The sequence below is a fragment of the Plecotus auritus genome, assembly GCF_963455305.1.
Source record: "Plecotus auritus genome assembly, chromosome: 12".
In the NCBI taxonomy this organism is placed as follows: Eukaryota; Metazoa; Chordata; class Mammalia; order Chiroptera; family Vespertilionidae; genus Plecotus; species Plecotus auritus.
The window spans coordinates 38,751,832-38,772,653 of NC_137778.1; the positions used below are offsets into that span (position 1 = coordinate 38,751,832).

The following is a 20,822-nucleotide window of genomic DNA, read 5'->3' on the forward strand; positions in this document are numbered from 1 at the left end:
GCCAAGCGGGGCGGCTGAAGCGGCTGGCAGGGCCGGGGTCCAGCGCGTGGTGGGAAAGAACCCAGAAGAAGCCGCCAGAGGCCAGGTCAGCGCCAGGTTCCACCACCAGGGCAGCGCCAGAGAGCGAGGTGGTCAGATGGACGGCTCACAAACACAACTCGGCTGTGTCCTGGGGGGTGAACTACACCAGAGAGCCCGCAAGCAGAGAGCCTGTATGAAACGATCCTGGCAACCTGAATGGGGCAGTGGCAGCGAGAATGGAGCGGCGAGGACAGGGTCGAGAGGGACCTGCAGGGACCAGAAGGCATAGTGACCGCGGACACGGGGGGCGGGGGCAGAGGAACCCTTCGGGGATGACTTCGCATTCTAGCGTGAAGTAAGAAGCACAGGAAGAGAAGCAGGTTTGGGGAGAAAGATAACGAGTTCGGTGCTATAAATATTACGTCTGCAGGAAGGATACCCAAGGGGGCAGTTTGGAATGTAATTCTGGGTGGACCCGTCCAGGGTGGTGGGGAGAAGGGAAAACTAGCCTTGCACATCTGCACGGCCCAGCTGGTTCGGTGAAACAGAACCAGACGGGACAGGTCCGTCTGCAGAACCACCTCCACGCCAGTAAACTCCGTCACTCGCTGCGCTTAATACGCCTGTGCGTTCGTCCGCACCTCCCTCCCCTCCACTCAGCACGCGCTGATTCAGTAAGCATCGACGTGCCGGTGCTGTTCTTAGATTCTGGGCACACAGAAGTGAAAAAGTCAAAACCCTGCCATCGGGGAGTTTCTGTGTTAGCGCAGGAGACAGTCGACAAGCAAGTAACTGAATAATGTAAAATACAATTTTAAGTAAACAGCATCGGGAAAAATAAAGCAGGTAGGAGGTTAGAAAGTTACCGAGGAGGAGGAGGAGGAGGAGGAGGAGGAGGAGGGGGAACTTTTAGAAATCAGGAGGTCAGGGAAGTCATCTCCGATGAAGTGCTGTTTCACACGGAGACCTTTGCTGGAGAAAACGATGTGAAAATCTGGAGGAAGTGTGTTTCAGACAGAGGGAAGAGCAAGTACGGGGACCCTGAGGTCGGGGCCCGCTCAGGATGATGGAGAAACGGCAAAGCACCCAGCTTGGCTAGAACAGACCAGGGAGTCGGGGTATCTTGTGCCATTTCTGGCCCCTCTGTCTTGTGTTATTAACTAATTCTGTTGCAAAGATTTTCATGGATTTATATCCTACCTTCCCAACTCCATGCAAGCCTGTTAAGGGCAAGGTCTATGTTCAAATTTCATACTCCCACGGTGCCTAGCACAATGCCTGGCACATAGTAGGTGTCCTTTCTCCATTCCTTTGTCTGTAAGTATAATTAGTGGTGATCTCTAGGCCTTTTTCGTTCCACCCTCCAACCCTTCTGGGCTAATCCCAGAGGCTGTTAACCATCTGGCAAACCACTGGTGAGCGATGTCTAACATTGTTGTGAGAAACTCAAGACACGTCCAGAGCCACGTAGAAAGCCCACACGCCAAGATGTACCCTTACCGTTTGCAAAGCTGGTGGTTTCACGGGGGCTCTAACGTTGAAGATGAGAATGTGAGGAAGCCCTGCACATGCTCAGAGAAGCTGCTGGCTTTGCCGCAGCTCTGTGCTTAAACAGTACAATCATATTATTATTACCCCACCGGGGTGTCATGGGGATTAATGAGACATTTTCAAATCACTTTGAGCTACTCCGCTGGGGGTATTAAATAAGTGGCATATGTTTCCCCTGCAGTGCCATGTCTGACATTGATTTGTTGTGATGGGTTTTGCTGTCCAACAGGGCTGGGATTCGCCCACCAACTCATTTCCTATCAACAACAGACTAGCCGTCCGAAGGCGGTAGTTTTCAGTTAAAATAAATATGAAGCGAAGCAAACCAGTCAGCAATCAGAAGCAAGCAGGCTGCCGTTAGAAATCTAGTGTTTATTAAGCACTCACAGTGGCAACATAGAAACCTCCCAGCGTGACACAGTACAGCGAACGCTGGGTTCGGAAATGGGCCAGGATTTCAGGCCCCCGCCCTGCCGGGAACGCCCTGTGTGAGCTCGAGGAAATCGCTAAACTTCTCTGGGCTTCAGGTATAAAGTAAGGGCTGTTCTATGAAGCTCAGAATCGGTCTTCCCGATAAGGCACCTACATGGGAGGAGTGGAAACAGTCATTTCTGAAGGAGAGCTACTGCACAGCAGGGAGAAGCTTGTGACCATCCATCACAGGACCGGCTCTGTTCTGGTCTTCCTTGCGGTTGATTAATATTAATTTCGGTACTAATTCCTGCAAATGGAGAAATAAATCACTTTCTAAGTCGGGCAGAGAAGTGCATGAAACATTGGGTCTTTAAAAATAGGGTCTTTGCCTTTCTAAGAGCCATCCTGGCAGTGAGCTCTCTGTCTTATTCTTAGATTTAAATATATGAATGATTGATTATACTGCTACCCAACCCCCAGCTCTAAGACAGGGTGTTGTTTAGGGAGAGAGTGTTTTACCTGGTGGTCCACTATGACCATCTGACAATACATGTTACAGCCTGCAGGGCCTGGCCCTGACCTGGGAGTGAAGGACAGAAAAGAACATGGGTGCTCAGAAGAGGCAGAGGAAACCCCATGGAATTACCAACCCCGTAATGTACCCAACTGTGAGCCCAGGGTCCCCTCCCTCCCCCTCCCAGGAATCCAGGGGTCCTGGGCTCAGAGAGAAGAAATGCTGACCCTCCAGAGTGGATAGAGATGCAAAGGCTCACTTGTTGAGAAACTCAATTCAACAGACATATAGGAGTTCCTACCAGCGCGGCAGGCACTTTGGTGGCTGCTGGGAATGCAAATTGGGTGAGACCTAGTCCCCGCCCTCCATGACCACACATCACGTTTACTCCAAACTTCCCAGCTAAGGCGTGATTGGGTGCGGGAGTTGTCTAGATAACTCTTTTGTAAATGATTCGAATGATATAGCAGAAAACACATTTTTAAGCCTGGGGTTGACTCTGAATTGGATTTGATTAAATGTCTAGAAAGAGAAATTGTGTTCAAAGTGGCCACAGCAATTTGGAAAACTAGTTTGGATTCAGAGGGGATAAATGTAAGGTACTATCTCCAGGCCAACATCAAGCAACAGAGTTACAAGGTTTGGACTGAATGTTCTCCCAGGGTAACAGCTAAAACGTGGTGAATCCCCTACCCCAAGGCCAGCAGCGAAGCATTAGGTAGAGGGTTTATGTACAGGTCTCCGTCCCTCCCAACACAGACTCAAGATAACAAGTGAATTTCCTTTGTGAATTTCCTTTGTCACTTCCCTCTCAGGGAAGCTCACAGTCCTGTAAAGACCAGGCTGCCCTCTCCAAGCCCAACCAGAAACGTGGTCCTCTATTCTTCCCAGCGACTGGAATGGATCTAAGCTGTGGAAGCCAGTGTGAACTATTCTCTTCAAAGTCAAGTCCCTAGATGCCTTTAATGACCCATTTTCTTCAGACTCTCGCAGCACCCATCACGCCCTTCAGCTTCTCATCCAAACAGGAGCTGCGTTATTTAGAGCCCTCCGGGCCTGGAGGTCTTCCACCTCGGGGCGCCCAGCATGCCTGCCACCCCTCCCTGGACAAGGCTCCGGATCCAGGGCGCATCCCCACCCTCCCTCCTCGCCTGCCTCCACCAGCCAGCTGACCCCAGGGCACCCTGCCTCCGCCAGCCAGCTGACCTCAGGGCTCCGCACAGCCCGCCTCCCCCCGGGCTGGCCCAGGTGGAGACGCGGGGAGGGGAGGCCCGCAGCTCGCGGGGCTGCGGCGTGGGTCCAGGGCGGTGGAGAAGCCCTGAAACTGGGACGCGGCCTCGCGGGCCGGGGGCGCGCATACTGACACGAAGCGGGCTGGAGAGGTGCAGAGGGGAACCCAGGCGCTAAAGGAAGGTGCCTGGGTGCCTGAGGGGCTAGGAGGGCGGCGGGGAGGGGCGGGGCCGGGCGCGCGCCGCGCGAGGGGCGGGGACCCCGAGGGCCCGGGAGGGCGGCGGGCGCGCGCTGGGCGCGGGCGGGGGCGGAGGGAGGCGGGGGCGGAGGGAGGCGGGGGCGGGCGGGAGGCGTCTCTCTCCGCCGAGGAGCCCGCGGGCCGCGCCACAGCCAGACGGAGCCCGGCGGCAGCCGCGGCAGCAACAGGCGGCGGGCTGGGCTCGGGGCGCAGGCGGCGCGGTAGCGGGCGGGAGCAGGAGCGCCGCGGCCCGCGCGGCCGGGTCCCCGCCGCATGGAAGAGCATCTCAGCCTGCTGAGCTCGCCACCGCCCGCCGCCCGCCACCGCGCCCCCCCCGGTCCCGCGCCCCGCCGGCGGCGGCGCCCGCACCCTGGTGAACCCGGGCTACGCCGAGTCGGCCGCGGGCCCCGAGCTGCCGCCCGACATGACCGTGGTGCCCGGGGACCACCTGCTGGAGCCGGAGGCGGCCGACGGCGGCGGCGGGGACCCGCCTGAGGGCAGCTGCGGTGGCGGCGGCGGCGGCGGCGGCGGCGGCGGCTGTGACCGTGACCGCTACGAGCCGCTGCCGCCCGCGCTGCCGGCCGCCGGCGACCAGGACTGCTGCGGGGAGCGCGTGGTCATCAACATCTCGGGGCTGCGCTTCGAGACACAGCTCAAGACCCTCTGCCAGTTCCCCGAGACGCTGCTGGGCGACCCCAAGCGACGCATGCGGTACTTCGACCCGCTCCGCAACGAGTACTTCTTCGACCGCAACCGGCCCAGCTTCGACGCCATCCTCTACTACTACCAGTCCGGGGGGCGCATCCGCCGGCCGGTCAACGTGCCCATCGACATCTTCTCCGAGGAGATCCGCTTCTACCAGCTGGGCGAGGAGGCCATGGAGAAGTTCCGCGAGGACGAGGGCTTCCTGCGCGAGGAGGAGCGGCCGCTGCCCCGCCGCGACTTCCAGCGCCAGGTGTGGCTGCTCTTCGAGTACCCGGAGAGCTCGGGGCCGGCGCGGGGCATCGCCATCGTGTCCGTGCTCGTCATCCTCGTCTCCATCGTCATCTTCTGCCTGGAGACGCTGCCCGAGTTCCGCGACGAGAGGGGCTACTTCGCCCCGCCGCCGGCGCTGGAGCTGCCGGAGGGGGCCGGCAACAGCACGTCGGGGGCCGCCGCCGGGGCCTCCAGCTTCTCCGACCCCTTCTTCGTGGTGGAGACGCTGTGCATCATCTGGTTCTCCTTCGAGCTGCTGGTGCGGTTCTTCGCGTGCCCCAGCAAGGCCACCTTCTCGCGGAACATCATGAACCTGATCGACATCGTGGCCATCATCCCCTACTTCATCACGCTGGGCACGGAGCTGGCCGAGCGCCAGGGCAATGGGCAGCAGGCCATGTCGCTGGCCATCCTGCGGGTCATCCGGCTGGTGCGGGTCTTCCGCATCTTCAAGCTCTCCCGCCACTCCAAGGGGCTGCAGATCCTGGGCCAGACGCTGAAGGCGTCCATGCGGGAGCTGGGGCTGCTCATCTTCTTCCTCTTCATCGGGGTCATCCTCTTCTCCAGCGCCGTCTACTTCGCGGAGGCAGACGACCCCACCTCGCGGTTCAGCAGCATCCCGGATGCCTTCTGGTGGGCCGTGGTCACCATGACGACCGTCGGCTACGGGGATATGCACCCGGTGACCATAGGGGGCAAGATTGTGGGGTCGCTCTGTGCCATCGCTGGCGTGCTGACCATCGCTCTGCCGGTCCCTGTGATTGTGTCCAACTTCAACTACTTCTACCACCGGGAGACCGAAGGGGAAGAGCAAGCCCAGTACATGCACGTGGGCAGCTGCCAGCACCTCTCCCCCTCGGCCGAGGAGCTGCGGAAAACCAGGAGCAACTCCACCCTGAGTAAGTCGGAGTACATGGTGATCGAAGAGGGGGGCATGAACCACAGCGCTTTCCCGCAGACCCCCTTCAAAACGGGCAATTCCACAGCCGCCTGCACCACGAACAATAACCCCAACTCCTGTGTCAACATCAAAAAGATATTCACGGACGTGTAATATACGACGCCAGGGACATGCTGTGCTCACTGTCGTGTGGACCGTGCCCCCCTGGTCTGTGTGTGCCCTTGTTTTATACATTTCCAGACCATCCATCCAGGAAAGGACACGAAGAAGTGGAAAGCACACTCCATCCTCGCCCCCCCCTCCCCGACTGCTGCACACAAACAGGTGTCTGTTTTGCAAGTGGGCTGCATTCTTTCAGCTCTCTCTTTTCTCTCTCTCTCTCTCTCTCTCTCTCTCTCTCTCTCTCTCTCTCCCTCTCTCTTAATATTGCAAACAGCAAACTTTGAATTTGATTTCCAGGCCACGCCCTATGGAAGAAGAAAAAAAAAAACAAAAAAAAAACACCCTGTACATCCCGGGAGGAAATGAAACTGAAGAACAGAGTAACTGTTTAACCTCAGAATGAAAAGGCAGTTGTTTCTTTACTAAGTAAAGCAGGCACGCGCCTAAGGATGCTTCCTTTCCATGGGCCTTTGCTCAGCAGTATGGAATATTTAGCTCCGTTGCCAACACTGTGGATATGTGGATGGAAAGTCCAATCAAAAAGACTTATAAACCGACCGTCCGTTTATTTGGTTTTTTGACTGGAATTTCTATTCTGTTTGGAAACCCCTTCCTAGAATTTTAAGGATCTCTACAACTTTGAACAAAGGGAAGTGCCCAAGATGTACTGGTCTGACTAATTCATTTAACTCTTTGGGGATTGTTAGGCATTTCCAAAGTATGAGACTAACAGATTCCTGTGAAGTTCTGTGTGTGTGTGTGTGTGTGTGTGTGTGTGTGTGTGTGTTCTAGCCACTAGAAACAGATGTTTTCAGTGCTGCTGAGAGAAACAAACAAAAATTTCCTAATGCATCTGAGAGATAAGCTTCTGCGGTATCACAAGAAGATTAAAGTGGCAGACATTCCTTCCAGCGGAAGTTACTAATTCCAACCGGCTGATGTAGTTTCCATAGCAACCCAGGTTTCCTAGGAAACCCGAAAAAGGTTGTCATGGCATCTCTTGCTCTCTGTCCCTGCCCCTCCTAGCCCCTGCCGTTTCCACAGTAACCTTTCCAGATGGTTCCTACTTACACGATTTCATAAGGAAAACCACTGTTTGAATAAACCGCACAAATGAAGCCTGAGATTCCAAGGTGGTGAAATGACTCACAAAATGCATATTTTTTTACTACAAAAGAAAAGCATTGATATCACCCTATAATGACTGAATTGAGAAGGAAAATAATCGTCTTTGGGATTTTAGATATACACCACAATCAGGCGTGACTTGAATGAAATGTGAGTAATGAGGCAATAATTTCAAAAGATGCTTCTCTACTGTTTTCTTTCACCAAGAAGTTTCCGGGCAACCAATGAAATAAAAAAAGCCAATAGGTGTTCTGTACATAACCAAATGAAAGATTCAATCCGTGTATCCAAAACCTTGCTACAAGGGACCTTCAGATGTCCTCTTTAACAACACACACACACCAAAAAAACAAACAAAACAGATTCCACAACAGCACCGTCACCATCACGGCACTTGAAAAGCTAAATAAAATCGCAAATTGTGAAGGATGCGTGTTTGTAACTGAGGGAATGGCAGACAATCAATAAAAAGCAGGGACGGGAAGTAACCAGAGCTTGGGGCGATACCGTCAAGTTTCAGCCATGGGCCAGGGTCGCCAGAAGACAGACAGACCCAGGTGAGCACCGTGGGGGCCTCTGAGGGCACTTCCTTCTTGTCCAGGGAGGTGGGCAATGCCATTCGTGTCCTGATGGGTGATACTTGCAAAACCAGTGGTTCTGTATGAATCATCTGCTTTGTGCCTTTTTCTGATCATTTGGAACACCGTTTCCATTTGATTTCCAGGCTGCTAACTGTCCTTCCACTGTTTCCTGAAAAAAAAAAACACACAAAAAAATTGCTGTTTAGCCTTCACCCACACTAAACTGAAAATGGTGCCATTCCTTTTACTAACCCACTTGGCTTCTGAACAGCCTGTTTCCCCTTAAAAAAGGAATTAAAAGACAGAAGCTACTGCCGTTAGATGATTGTTCCAGTGTTAATCTACATCATTTGGTAGTACAATTCTTTGAGACAAAAATGGTTAAAATGGAAATACAGGTAACATTTTACTTTAACATACATAATTGCATGCACATTCTAGACATGCATTTCCCACAATTATTTTTTTGGTTTTGATGGGTTGTAACTTATTCTCTCCTAGAGTCAATGAGAGTCACCCTATTTTAAAGCTTATAAAGTACTTTCAGGGAGTCAGAAGCCTACTTACGTTAGTTACTGTTGGTGCTTTAAGACAATGAAAAATAATACTAAGACAATAAAAGAGGGAAGAGAAGAGAAATCTACATGCCTGGTCTTGGCATCATTGTTCTTATCTACGTGCATCGAGATAGGACCCCTTTGCCTAGTTTCTTTTGCTGCTGATTTGAGTTACTTTTAACATGGATCTACCTTTTGACCAATTTTTGGTATTGTTGGTGACCAGGAATTCTGTTTATGACCTATGTTGGTGGTTACATGATAGATACACTATAGTAAGAACATAAAAATAAATTCTGTATCTCTTTTTAAAAGATCTTAGAGATGAACAAACTACAGGAATAGTTTTATTCATATTTTTCGGAAGATGCAGAAACCGTGACGAGCCCTATACGTAGCCAATGGTTGTGCCGTGATTTTCAGAATTGTATGGCTATTAGATAACAGTAATACAAATGAGACCCTTTTTTTAAACCCAGAGAAATACGGCTTTTGAGTCCTAACTTTGAGGTCGTATAATTGCTTCTAGCTGCCATATTGTTAGCTTCTTGAAGGTTATAGGTTCTGTGTCCAGCACAGAATGTAGCTTCTTGTATGTATTTCATACATACCTGTACTTGATGGGTGAATTGCTATGATGTTACATTAATGTTCTTCTCAGGCTTTTAGTGAAGTGGTTTAATGCATCAGCTCTGCAGTTATATTGCCAGCGCTTGAATCCTGACTCTGCTGTTTGACCTTGAGCAAATTACTGAACCTCTCTGTGCCTCAGCGTCCTTATTTGTAAAATGAGGGTAATAAATAGTACCTCACAGGGTTGTTGTGACTATTAATTGTTAATACAGGTATATTACTCAGAAAGGGTAAATTGCATGATATGCAGCAGAGATTTTGCTAAGAGATTGCATTACTACATTATATTATTTGCTAAGAGATTGCATTATTATTGTGATCATTATTCACGTTGTGTAATTAATACTGAACTTTGCGAATGATATGAAATACATAATCAGTGTCTTCCTATTTACTTTCTACATCACAGGAATAATTACCATTTATTAAAGGTCACCATGTCCTTGACACTTCTCAACTCAGCGAGTTAGGTGGTATTAACCCCATCTTAGGAGGGTAAGAATAGATGGTTAAGGTTAAATGATTTCCCTGAGACATCACAGCTAGCAAGAGACTCAGCTATAATTTAAAACCAGGTCATTCTGTCCGCCCCCACCCCCTGCCCACACCAATACCTGTACCTTTTATTGGATGACTTGAAAGAGATTGAGCAAATAAATTCCTTATGCTTTCAGATTTGACTTCAGCCCATGTAACTAATTAATGAATTCCTGTAAAGAACATATCTCCAGAAACCTACTTCTTTCAGTATCCTGGAAATTAACCCTTTTCTAATCATCAGATATATTTGAACCATAGGGATCAAATATATGTTATTTAAATTGGATGAAGAGGTGGGCTTTTCCAGGAGAAAGGATGACTTTCTTATATGATGGATTTATCTGGACTTGCTATTATGCTCAGAAAGTATCGTCAGTCACAGTGGTGGTACCTGCTAAGACAATGGATATTTTTCAGTTTTAAGATTCATTTCCTATTTCCATATATTTTCATCTACTATAGGTGATAGCATTGTGCAAATTGTTATTTTCCCGCCTCCTTACACTTTGCTTAGGTTACTAGCGATCCATGCCAGAAAGTGGTGTAAACATTTTGACTCCCTCTTACCAAGAAGGGAGAAATTACTTAGAACAAAAGGGTTGAAAGCAGGAGAGTGCCAGTTCATTGCAATTGGTGCCATTGTTGCTTTATAAGAGCATCTATCCTCAACAAAACATTAGAATATAATTTTGTCCCACAAAATAGCTGTAGCCTCTTCTCTCATGTCCGAAATCCAATTTAGTGAAATGAAAATGGGCAGTGATTTGGACTTAAGAGCAAAAATGCTCACGAGTCTAAGTTTGCACAGGCCAGAGAGCCTTGCAAACCACAGACTTCAGTGCTGAGCCCAAAGCATGTCTTGGATGTTGGACGGTGCACATACATAGGTCTGTGTGCACAAAAGATCCATAGGAGGAGGGGCGACCGGGTCAGTGCACACCCATCCACACGCTGGGGAAAATCTCTATACCCGCAGCTGGTGAATCTAGAGATAAACATTAATATTATTTTCCTTCTTTTTTAAAAAATATTTTTTATTGATTTCAGCGAGGAAGGAAGAGGGAGAGAGAAACATCAATGATGAGAGAGAATCATTGATTGGCTGCCTCCTGCACACCCCCTACTTGGGATCAAGCCCGAAATCCAGGCATGTGCCCTTGACCGGAATCGAACCTGGGACCCTTCATTCCGTAGGCCGACTCTATGCACTCAGCCAAACCAGCCGGGGCTATTTTATTTCTTTTATGGTGTTACCAAATTTAAATGCCCAGCAAAAATAGTGACATAATCACCAACAGCTGCACATAAGGGGGCCGTGTTGACATTTTAAATGCACAGTATGAAGAAATGTAAAGTTATGGTTTATTGACGTAAAACATGTTATTAACCTCTTTGCCATAGAATGTACTCAAGTAATTGCTTTGCTGGTAGTCTATAAAGTCAATATATAGCATACATGCCAATAGTCTAGTCCTTGGAGAATCAGAACTGTAATTCACTGACTTCTCTACGTTTAAAATGTCAGCGTTTTCTGCAGCACTTGCTGAGTCCTTCCCACCTCTCAGCTGTGAGTAAAAGTGATAGTCCCTCCCACTCAGAAATGCTGAGCAGAACCCACACCCCCAGTCCGAAGACAGGCAGCTCTGAGCTAGAGGTGAGGGCATTAGAAAGGGAGGAGGAATTTGGGGCTTGCCTGGAGGGCAGTTTCTTTCCCTGCGGCCTTGTATTGGGCCTAAACCAGTGGTCGGCAAACTCCTTCGTCAACAGAGCCAAATATCAACAGTACAACGATTGAAATTTCTTTTGAGAGCCAAAAATCGACTTCTGCGCGTGGGCCACGAAGTTTCAATTGCACTGTACGTGCACGCCCGCACGTGGTATTTTGTGGAAGAGCCACACTCAAGGGGTCAAAGAGCCACATGTGGCTCGCGAGCCGCAGTTTGCCGACCACTGGCCTAAACTAAGGAGGCTAAAACTATTGTTTTCCTACAACTAATTTCCTATCGTTTGTTAGGCAACTTTATGTATATCGATGAAATTGCTTGTTTTTTTTATAACCTGCAGTGAGTGGGTGATAACCTTTGAGAGAGAGATCAGAGGAGGCAGGAAGAAGGGATGGGAAGCCAAGCAGAGCGCAAACCTTGCTGTTCTGACTGGGCTCCCGGCCTCCTGCCCGAAAATGGCCAGTGCTGTAGACCAAGCATCTTCACATGCTCACCGTCACCCTGAAATAGAATTTAAATGATTCAGACAAGTTAGTCGCCTTACTTTCCCCAAGTAAGAACCGTGCTTGAGTTGCTTTATACCAAGATTCTCTGAATCTTTTACCTGCAGCTATTTTTTGAGCTGTTTGTAAAAGATCCGTTTATTTTACAGGTGGCTATGAATTGAGAGTGTGTGTTGTTAGTAGACCTAAATGCTGCTTAAAGTAGAGCTGAATACACCTCACAGGTCATTTCCCCGGGACTTTCCAGACTTATGACTCCGCTCACATCTTAGTCATAATCAACTTTAATTACTGAGTGAGTTTCAACTTTTTTGACTTGCCAAGAGTACATCATTTCCAAGAGGCCAGAGAGTTATACCTAAATGAGCAAGAAATCTCGCTAGTCCTGGGGGCTAATTTATTACTCTTTAGTTATTAGAATTTGTAGGACTTGTTGGTTTGCAGCCAACACTAAGTCATTAAATAGATGACTTAGTGTTGGGCCACGAAGTTTCAACTCCTCATTCTTACAAGTTAGAAAGGCTGACAATGAAGTAAGCTGCGTTTCTGTACCTCTCTCACGTAGGCCCTGTTGGAGGTCTAATTACTCCTTCAGAAACTTGGTAATTGTAGAAATTTGACTGTTCTTATCTTCTTTTCTTGCTTTATACTTTAGAACATTTGTTTGGACACACATCTTCAATTATAGATCACTATTTTCTATTACACTTCCTTTCTCTCTTTTTGTAGAGTTGCTTTTTAAAACATATATATATATATATATATATATATATATATATATATATCTTTATTGATTTCAGAGAGGAAGGGAGAGGGAAAGAGAGATAGAAACATCAGTGATGAGAGAGAATCATTGATTGGCTGCCTCCTGCACGTTCCCTAATGGGGATCAAGCCTGCAACCCAGGCATGTGCCCTTGACCAGAATCTAACCTGGGACCCTTCAGTCTGCAGGCTGACGTTCTATCCAATGAGCCAAACCAGCCAGGGCTGTAGAGTTGCTTTTGATAGTTAAGGCCATGTGCCCTCTTCTCCGCCCTTCAACCCATTCCTGAGCCACTAATATAAACATTATGATTACTGTCCAAATATCACTTGTATTTTTTGTTTCTATTGAATTACAACTCCCTCCATACCCACAGTCTATTAGAATACCAAACTATACCATACTTTTTTAAGAATCCCAAGCGCCTTGGGACAGGTACTGACATATGAAGTAAAAAAAAAGCGGATTGAGACAGGTACTGACATATGAAGTAAAAAAAAAAAAAAAAAAATGGCCCAAGCCCTTGTATAGAAAGGATGTAACGGTAGGAAGACAAGAAGAGCTTAACAGAACCAGCTCCAGATAACCAAAACTCCGGTAGCATTGAGCCGACGCTAGGCTCTTAGGAAATAAAATCATTCATGGTCCTTGTAATCTCTTGTAATTAGTAGTCATTAATAGCTGTTAGACTACTATAATTTTCAAACTCTGCAATGAAAAAGAAGCATACTGTGATGCAAGAATGTACTCTTGCTTCTTCAACACAGATTAGTGGTAAGAAGTTAACATCTCCCACGAAGGAAGATCAGGTGTATTCCAGGTCAATGAGGATAACTTCACTGGCTGCTTGCCCAGCACATAGGAGACGTGCCACATGTAGTCCAGGGAGTGGGTGACTCGTCTGTCAAAAGCACGAATTCCAGATCACCATCGTTAGGCATTTCCACTGCATCTGAGACACCTGCTAAAAGCTTTCTTCTCTGAGTGCTGTGATGGGTAATATTCACATACTGAAGGCTGGCTCTGGGTTTAGCATTTTCTGTTTTTGACTTTATAAGTATTCTTTATATATCACTAGAGGCCCAGTGCACAAATTCGTGCACAGGTGGGATCTAGCCACCACCCCCCCCTCACCCCAGACCGGGGAGTCAATCCGGGGTGGGACTGCCCCGGGGGAAGGGGCCACAGGCAGTTGGTGGGCCGGCCCCGCCCCCTGGTCAAACTCCTGGTGGAGGGGACAATTTGCATATTAGCCTTTTATTATACAGGATGTAGTTAGTGAATCTCTAGAGTGTGCCTAAATTGAATTGTTACATATCCATTTATTCATTCAACCTATATTTCCTGAGTACTTTCCATGTGTCACTGTGCGAAGTGGTAGGGATTTACTCATTCATTCAGCATATGAAGTGTCTCCTCTGGGCCAGACTCCATCCTAGACTCTGGATGTAGCAGTAAACAAGATAGTCATGCTGCCGTATGCTACTTTTAAGAACTACTTTATTGTCAGCATTTCTAAATTATTATTATTATCATTTTTTGTAGTTGGAAGAGGAGAGCACCAAACCTTGAAATTTTATGTCTTTGTTCTCTACTGGCCTTGGCCGAGTGGTTATTGTTGCCTCGATTTGTAATTTCTTAAAGGGTACCCAACTGCAGAGTTCATATTTCAAAGGATGAGCAGATTTTAGAGTTCTTTGTAATGACAAGAGAAACTATAGAGATGACATCTAGCACCTAGAATATGGTTTTCACAGTACTCTTTTGAGACTGTTTCTCCTCTCTCTCTCCCTCTCTCTCTCCCTCTTTCTCTCTCTCTTCCCCCCCCCCCATAACAATGAGAAAATGCATACATACATTTTTCTTTAAAAAAGAGTAGGCACTCAAACCTTTCAGATGATTCTAAAGATACAGATAAATCTTCCTGTTCAAAAAGCAAACAGTCTGCCCTAGCTGGTTTGGCTCAGTGGATAGAGCGTCGGCCTGTCGACTGAAAGGTCCCGGGTTCGATTCCAGGAACATGCCTGGGTTTCGGGCTCTATCCCCAGTAGGGGGCATGCAGGAGGCAGCCAGTCAATGATTCTCATCACCGATGTTTCCATCTCTCTCTCCTTCTCCCTTTCTCCCTGAAATCAATAAAAATATATTAAAAAAAAAAAAAAAGCAAACAGTCACATTGGTTTGGGTTGCATGTGGAGGTCATTATTAAATACGGGGGGGAAAAGCTCATAATTTCAGGATGCTCTGAAACTTTTCCTAACATAAATTAAAAGCATTCAATATGTAGTTAATATGTATAGAGAATAAAATTGCTTGAACTTTTCAGGGTAACTGTAAGAAAACACACCACAGTTGTTAAAAGTATAACGGATAGAATGTTTTATATTGACGTGAGGTCTATAATTTTTAAACAACTAAATATGTAGTAAATGAATTGTGTTTACTCTGCCAACAGATACCTGAAGAGCCCACATAAAGAGCCACACTGACCAGTAGGATGCTCCTGTCTTTCCCTGTCTAGCTCAAGAATGCAGTGTTGGGTCTGTCACTGATGGGCCATGAGCTGCCTGCCAGCCATAGTCTGCTTTCGTTGACGTTAAATAACATGTCTCCAGCAAATGCATTCTGCAAGGGAAAGAGCTCTGAGGATCTTCCTCAAATTGTATGCAAGACAAAAGATAGTCATCAAGAGAGAAAGAAGAACGTCAACAATATTAGGGTATCATTTCAACCTTTTGACGTTTTGATGAAATCCAATGATCCAAAAACTAAGCAGTATTGCTGATAAAGAGAACCTAAATGTTTGTTTCCGACAAGCCAACGATGACTGTGTTTCTGCTTTCAGCTAATCACTGGACTGTGTTCAGTCACGAGATACATTAATGTTACCTTCTGTGTCCTGGCTTTCGTGCAACTTTATTGATGACTGTGTTTTGTACCAAAGGCTCTCGTGCATAGATTAGCCCATCTCCACGTGAGTAAGTGAAATGTACACTGTGCCCAGATGAATGGCGTTAAAGACAGACTTGCCTAAAAGAAATGTGCCTTGCTTGATTCAACATTCTCTTATTTTTTCATTAAAAATGGTAGATTTGCAAATGAATCTTGTAGGCCGGTGTTAGCTGAGCTTAACTTTAAAAATATATTATTAGTACTTACTGTATGTGTAAGTTGTCTGTCTTAACTAAAATTCAACATTGCGTTATGCTTTTCCACAGCTTATTTGGCATATACTCATTCAATTTCGTTTTTATGCAATGTTCGGCGTGGCGAGACAAAGCACATTCCTAAGGATATATACAGTATCTCATCTAATGTTTATAGAGTGTCCTTCAAAATTATATATGTAAAAGCTTTCCTGGTTCATTTTCTATTTTTGTATTCTTTTAGAAATGAAACTTTTATCAATAAAAAACAGCCAAGTTTTAGTTGGAAAAGAGACTTAGGAGGTCATGAAGATGATTTCCCACTGGGGGACATTTCCCTTCTGTGCCATTATTAATGTAGCGACTGTGACATTTCAGCAGAATGGTAGCTATTTGTATATTATTTAATAAGCCTTATGGAAAGTCAAACTGTGAACATTTAGCATAAAAAAGACTTTTTCTCATTTCCATATTTTATTTTCCAAATATACCTGAGTGAATGCATGAATAACCAGTCTCCTGTTATTCAAATGCATAACAATGCTAAGTTATAATAAGAGCACTTGTAGAATTTTAATTCCCATCAAAATATTTTGGTAGCAAAGCTAGGATTATAATACTTTTTGATCCCCTGTGGAAGGAAATACAGGTGATGATGAAATTGTTAATATATAAGAATCAGTAGCTGACACAAACTTTTTTTTTTAATATATTTTTATTGATTTCAGAGAGGAAGAGAGAGATAGAAACATCAATGATGAGAGAGAATCATTGATTGGCTGCCTCCTGCAAGCCCCGCAATGGGGATGGAGCCCACAACCTGGGCATGTACCCTGACTGGAAATCGAACCTGATCTCCTGGTTCATAGGTTGATGCTCACCCACTGAGCCACACTGGCCGGGCATAAACTTCTAACAGCAGTAAAACAGATGAATAGGAGCTAAAATCCAGGGAGCTTTCTTTTGAGGCAATGTCAACATTGAATTTTACACAATTTGCTAGTTATTTCTCTGGCCAAAACTGTGGGACCTGATCATTCTAGGAAAAAGTGAAGTCAGAGAGTGACGGTTATCTCAGATTTGAGCTGTGTGAACCTCCAATCTGGGTGGTTTGTAATTAGAGTAAAAATGTAGCCACTGCCATGTTTTTCTTCTGCGTTAGCCCATTTCATAGAGACACTGGCACAGAGAACAGTCAGTCCATTCCAGACACCAAATACTCATAACTGATGCCCAGCAGTGGAGTCATTCACACGAGCTATTGGGATGATTGACACAAACCTAACTGTCCTCTCGGAGGTCTCAGACATTCATATGTTTTAATAATAACCTGTAGGTGTTACAAAAACAGACACAGGAACTACCTTCCTTAAACACCAGAGACAACTTTAAGCATTATAGTATATTTAATATCCTTTCTGCATTATTATTACGGGCTACAGTGTCAAATAAGGACAAAACCAGGACTTCTGCTATAAAAGCACAGAATGGCACCAGACGAGTAAACCATCATATCCGGTATGGTTCGCTGAATGGGTGGTAAAAATAGCATCGGTCTAGAGACCGGGAGACCAGAATTCTTGGCCACATTCTACCTGTGGGGCCCTAGTCACTTATCAGGGCTAGGCTTCAGTTTCCTGCGTTGCCAAATGGGGGTGCTGGGTTGATCACCCCCAAAGCCCTTTTCCAGCCCCTGGGTCCCCATGACACACATTTGAAAAGGCTCTGAAGAACTCTTAAGTGCTCAGACTTCCTTACACATTTCTGAAGAAGAGAATAAGTTGAAGTGAGACTCGGACCTCCAAAGTGTCATGTGGTTCTTTAAGTTGATGATGAGAAGGGGAAATAGGATTTTTTTTTTTTCCTCCTGTAAGAATTGTCCCAGGTCTGTAATGGAATCGCGACATAGTAGACAGATCACTCTGCGGAATGGGGATGAATGACTGAAACAGCTGGAAAGCAGGGGCGGGTTTCTGTTACACTCCCTTAGTTGCTAAGGTGATTTGAAATAGTCTGTGGAATGCTGTCCAGCCCACACCAGCATCCAGGGGAGGTGGGAAGAGGTTGGAGGGCAGGAGTGTTTGCCTTACAATCTCTTGACGCTTTTTGCACAGGAATCAGTTGGATAGGAGCACGTGCCTGCCAGTGATTCCCATGGGCCCCAGGGAAGTCGCTTTAATCTCTCTGAGCCCCAATTTCTTGATCTGGACAGTGGAGACTTTACATTGAGTCATCTGTATGTTTCTTTACCTCGCTGAGAATTCGGTAGCATTTTCAGGTTGTTTACAGGTATACCTTGCTCCCCTCCAGTCACTGAAATACTGCCTTTCTCTACTCATGGGACCCCACAGACTGCAAATCCAAACACTCCTAGTTCTGATATTGCCAGTTGACCTCAGCAAGATATTAAAAAAAAAAATGTCGGCCTTACCTTTAGTTTTGACCATGGTTGGTTTGTTACGATTTCGCATTTCATCTTTGAATGTTGAGTTAGTTATCTAACCATTCCAGTGAAACTTCCATGTAAATGCTTGTGTTTTAATAATCACTTAGTGAATCAGAAATAAATATATAATGCTCACCAATGAACTGTAGCTGATTACAGGGTGCATTTTTGGCACATTAGAAATGTAATGCCCGCCCTAGCCAATTTGGCTCAGTGGATAAAGGGTCGCCGTGCGGACTGAAGAGTCCCGGGTTCGATTCGGGTCAAGGACATAGGCCCAGGTTGCGGGCTCGATCCCCAGTGGGGGGCATGCGGGAGGCAGCCGATCAATGATTCTCTCTCATCATTGATGTTTCTCTCTCACCCTCTTCCTTACTCTCTGAAAATAATAAAAATGTATTTAAAATAATAAAAAAGATGCAAACTTGAGGTGGAGGCAGAGGTGTGTTTACTAGTAGTGAGAAAAATATTTTTTTTTAAAAAAAGGTAATGCCCTTTTAGTCCCAGAAGCAATGGCTATAATTTAAAGTAATATTCACAGATTTTGTCAATTTTTGTGAATACAAATAAGGCCAATAGAGCCATATTGTAATTCATGTTGCTCAGGAGTGAGAAAATAATTCAGGGAAAATCCAAATTATTTGGCTTTAGTGGACAGTTGGAAAAAGAAGGGTTATAGGTTTTGTACAACATAGATCAGAGATCATTCTATCCATTGAAAAACAAGAGTATATTCTGGTTGCTGGTTTTACTAGTATGGTAGAGACTAGAATAGAAAGAAGCCAAAATATGGACACACAGGAAATTGTTAAGATGATAGCCGCCCATTTGAATAATACAGAAATATTTTATCATACTGGGATGATTTGTCCCGTGTAGTCTTCTGTCCTTCCATTCAGAGAAGGGGGCCGTTTTTCCAGGCCTCAATCCTAACAGGAAATGTGCATTTTGCCTAGTGGAGCAATTCATTGAAATGTTTCATCTGATCATGCTGGTTTTGTGAATCTGAAGTTTCACGTTCGGTTGAATCTCCTGTGTATCAAGTGTCTGTGATCTTTGTGAGAAGTAATTTTACCCATTTTTCAAGAAGTGGATGAAATTTGCTAACGGGTGATTCTCGCATATCGTAGTAATAGTGTATCTTGCAACAATTTGTGAACTGACCACACTAAGACAGACAACAGTAATATCTTTTCTGGTAACTCGTTTCCATGGTGTGATCTCTCAATGCCGGGGTTGGGGTGGGAAGGTTAAGTATGTAGTTTACTTAAAACTGTCCAAGTGCTTTTCCTAAATGCCATAAAATTATATGATTATAAACCAAATAGAAATATCCTCTCTTTTTTTACTCAATTGTAAAAGCGCTGCATAGACCATTTTGGGAAATGCCTCATAAAATGGTATAATTTTTGTTTAAAAGTTCTGCTATACCTATATATATACAAGGGAAAGCAAACGTGTGTGTAATTTCATGTAATATGTTTCATGTAATAGTCCATTTTTGAAATCTTCTACAGATAGTCATTATGTAGGTGTCAGAATAATAAATACACCTCAGTTTTTTTATAGAGATGTCTAACATTTATTATCTCAAACTTTGCACAGATCACTTACCTATTTTGTTTAATCTTTAAAGTATCTGTATGAAGTAATAAGACCATCGGAAGCTTAGAGATTAAACAACCAAGGTTTTCAGAAAGATCAAGTGACTTGTCCAAGATTGTATGCCAGCAAATGGTTCTGAATCCCGTGTTCTTGACACTGTTCACCTTTGGTCATTTTTTTTCCCCCGATCACTGCCATTTTCTTGAAAACTTTGACCTAAGTTTAATTCTGTATGATATATTGGGACGTTTCAGGCTTTATCTCCAAGCCAATGTTGCTGTTAATGTCAGAGCTTTTTAGAAACGTCCAAAATGTATCCTTCCACAGGGTGGTAGCCAACCATTTTCCACCGAAAACGTATTAAGTCCACACACCCTGACCACAGACACTCAACCCAGATGATATCAGAATGCCAGACTGAAAAAAAAAAAAAATCATCTCCTTCACTCATCTTCTAACTCCTTGTTTAAAAAAACCATCGTAATGACTGATCGCTGAACAGTTGAAAGAAGCAATAATCAACAGACAAGTATTATTTTGTATGGGATGGAATAAGGACCATTCTTGAACAATGGCATCATAACCAATATTGGAATTCTGAATGAAATGTAAAATCAAACACGTTTTATATTTGTTTCTATATCATCTTCTTTTGACATTGAAGTTCTTAGTGTATCACGTGTTAATGCAAAGGTAAAATAAGCTCTTATCCCGTGTTCTCTCATGTTCTTGTCATCATAATTTGGGGCCTTCTGTTCAGTAAATGTTAGTAAAAACCTATGAGTTGATTATGTGATGTTTTCATCTGATCCATTTTTCAAATTTGCCATTGAGTTGACAGTGTTTTCCTTGCAAATGTTATGTGGAGAATTTAATAAAATATCAGGAAAAAAATCTCATTTATCATCTTAATAATTAGTTCCAAATTCTCTTGTGTCTCCCCCTCCCCCTCTTTCTCTGTTTTCCTTCCTTCCTCCCTTCCTTCTTTCCTTCCTTCCTTCCTTCCTTCCTTCCATCCTCTCTCTCTCTTTCTCTCTCTCTCTCTCTCTCTCTCTCTCTCTCCTTTCTCTTGCTCTGTTTTTGCAAAAGAGGAAACATCAAAAGCTGGGCTGTTGTCAGAAGCTCAAACATCAGCTGCCTTTGGCTCAGCTCTGCAGACTGCCGGGTCCTGTCACGTGACTGCAGGGA

General features: G+C 45.5%; 1 protein-coding gene across 1 annotated transcript; it reads left to right on the plus strand.

Annotated features, from left to right (window-relative positions):
• Positions 1-4,086: 4,086 nt before the first annotated feature.
• Positions 4,087-20,576, plus strand: KCNA3 (potassium voltage-gated channel subfamily A member 3). Its single transcript, XM_080648981.1, is given in 3 exon segments — positions 4,087-4,315; positions 4,317-7,691; positions 14,893-20,576. Coding segments are annotated over 2 exon segments (1,755 nt in total). The 5' UTR covers positions 4,087-4,241; the 3' UTR covers positions 5,998-7,691; positions 14,893-20,576.
• The last annotated feature ends 246 nt before the right edge of the window (positions 20,577-20,822 follow it).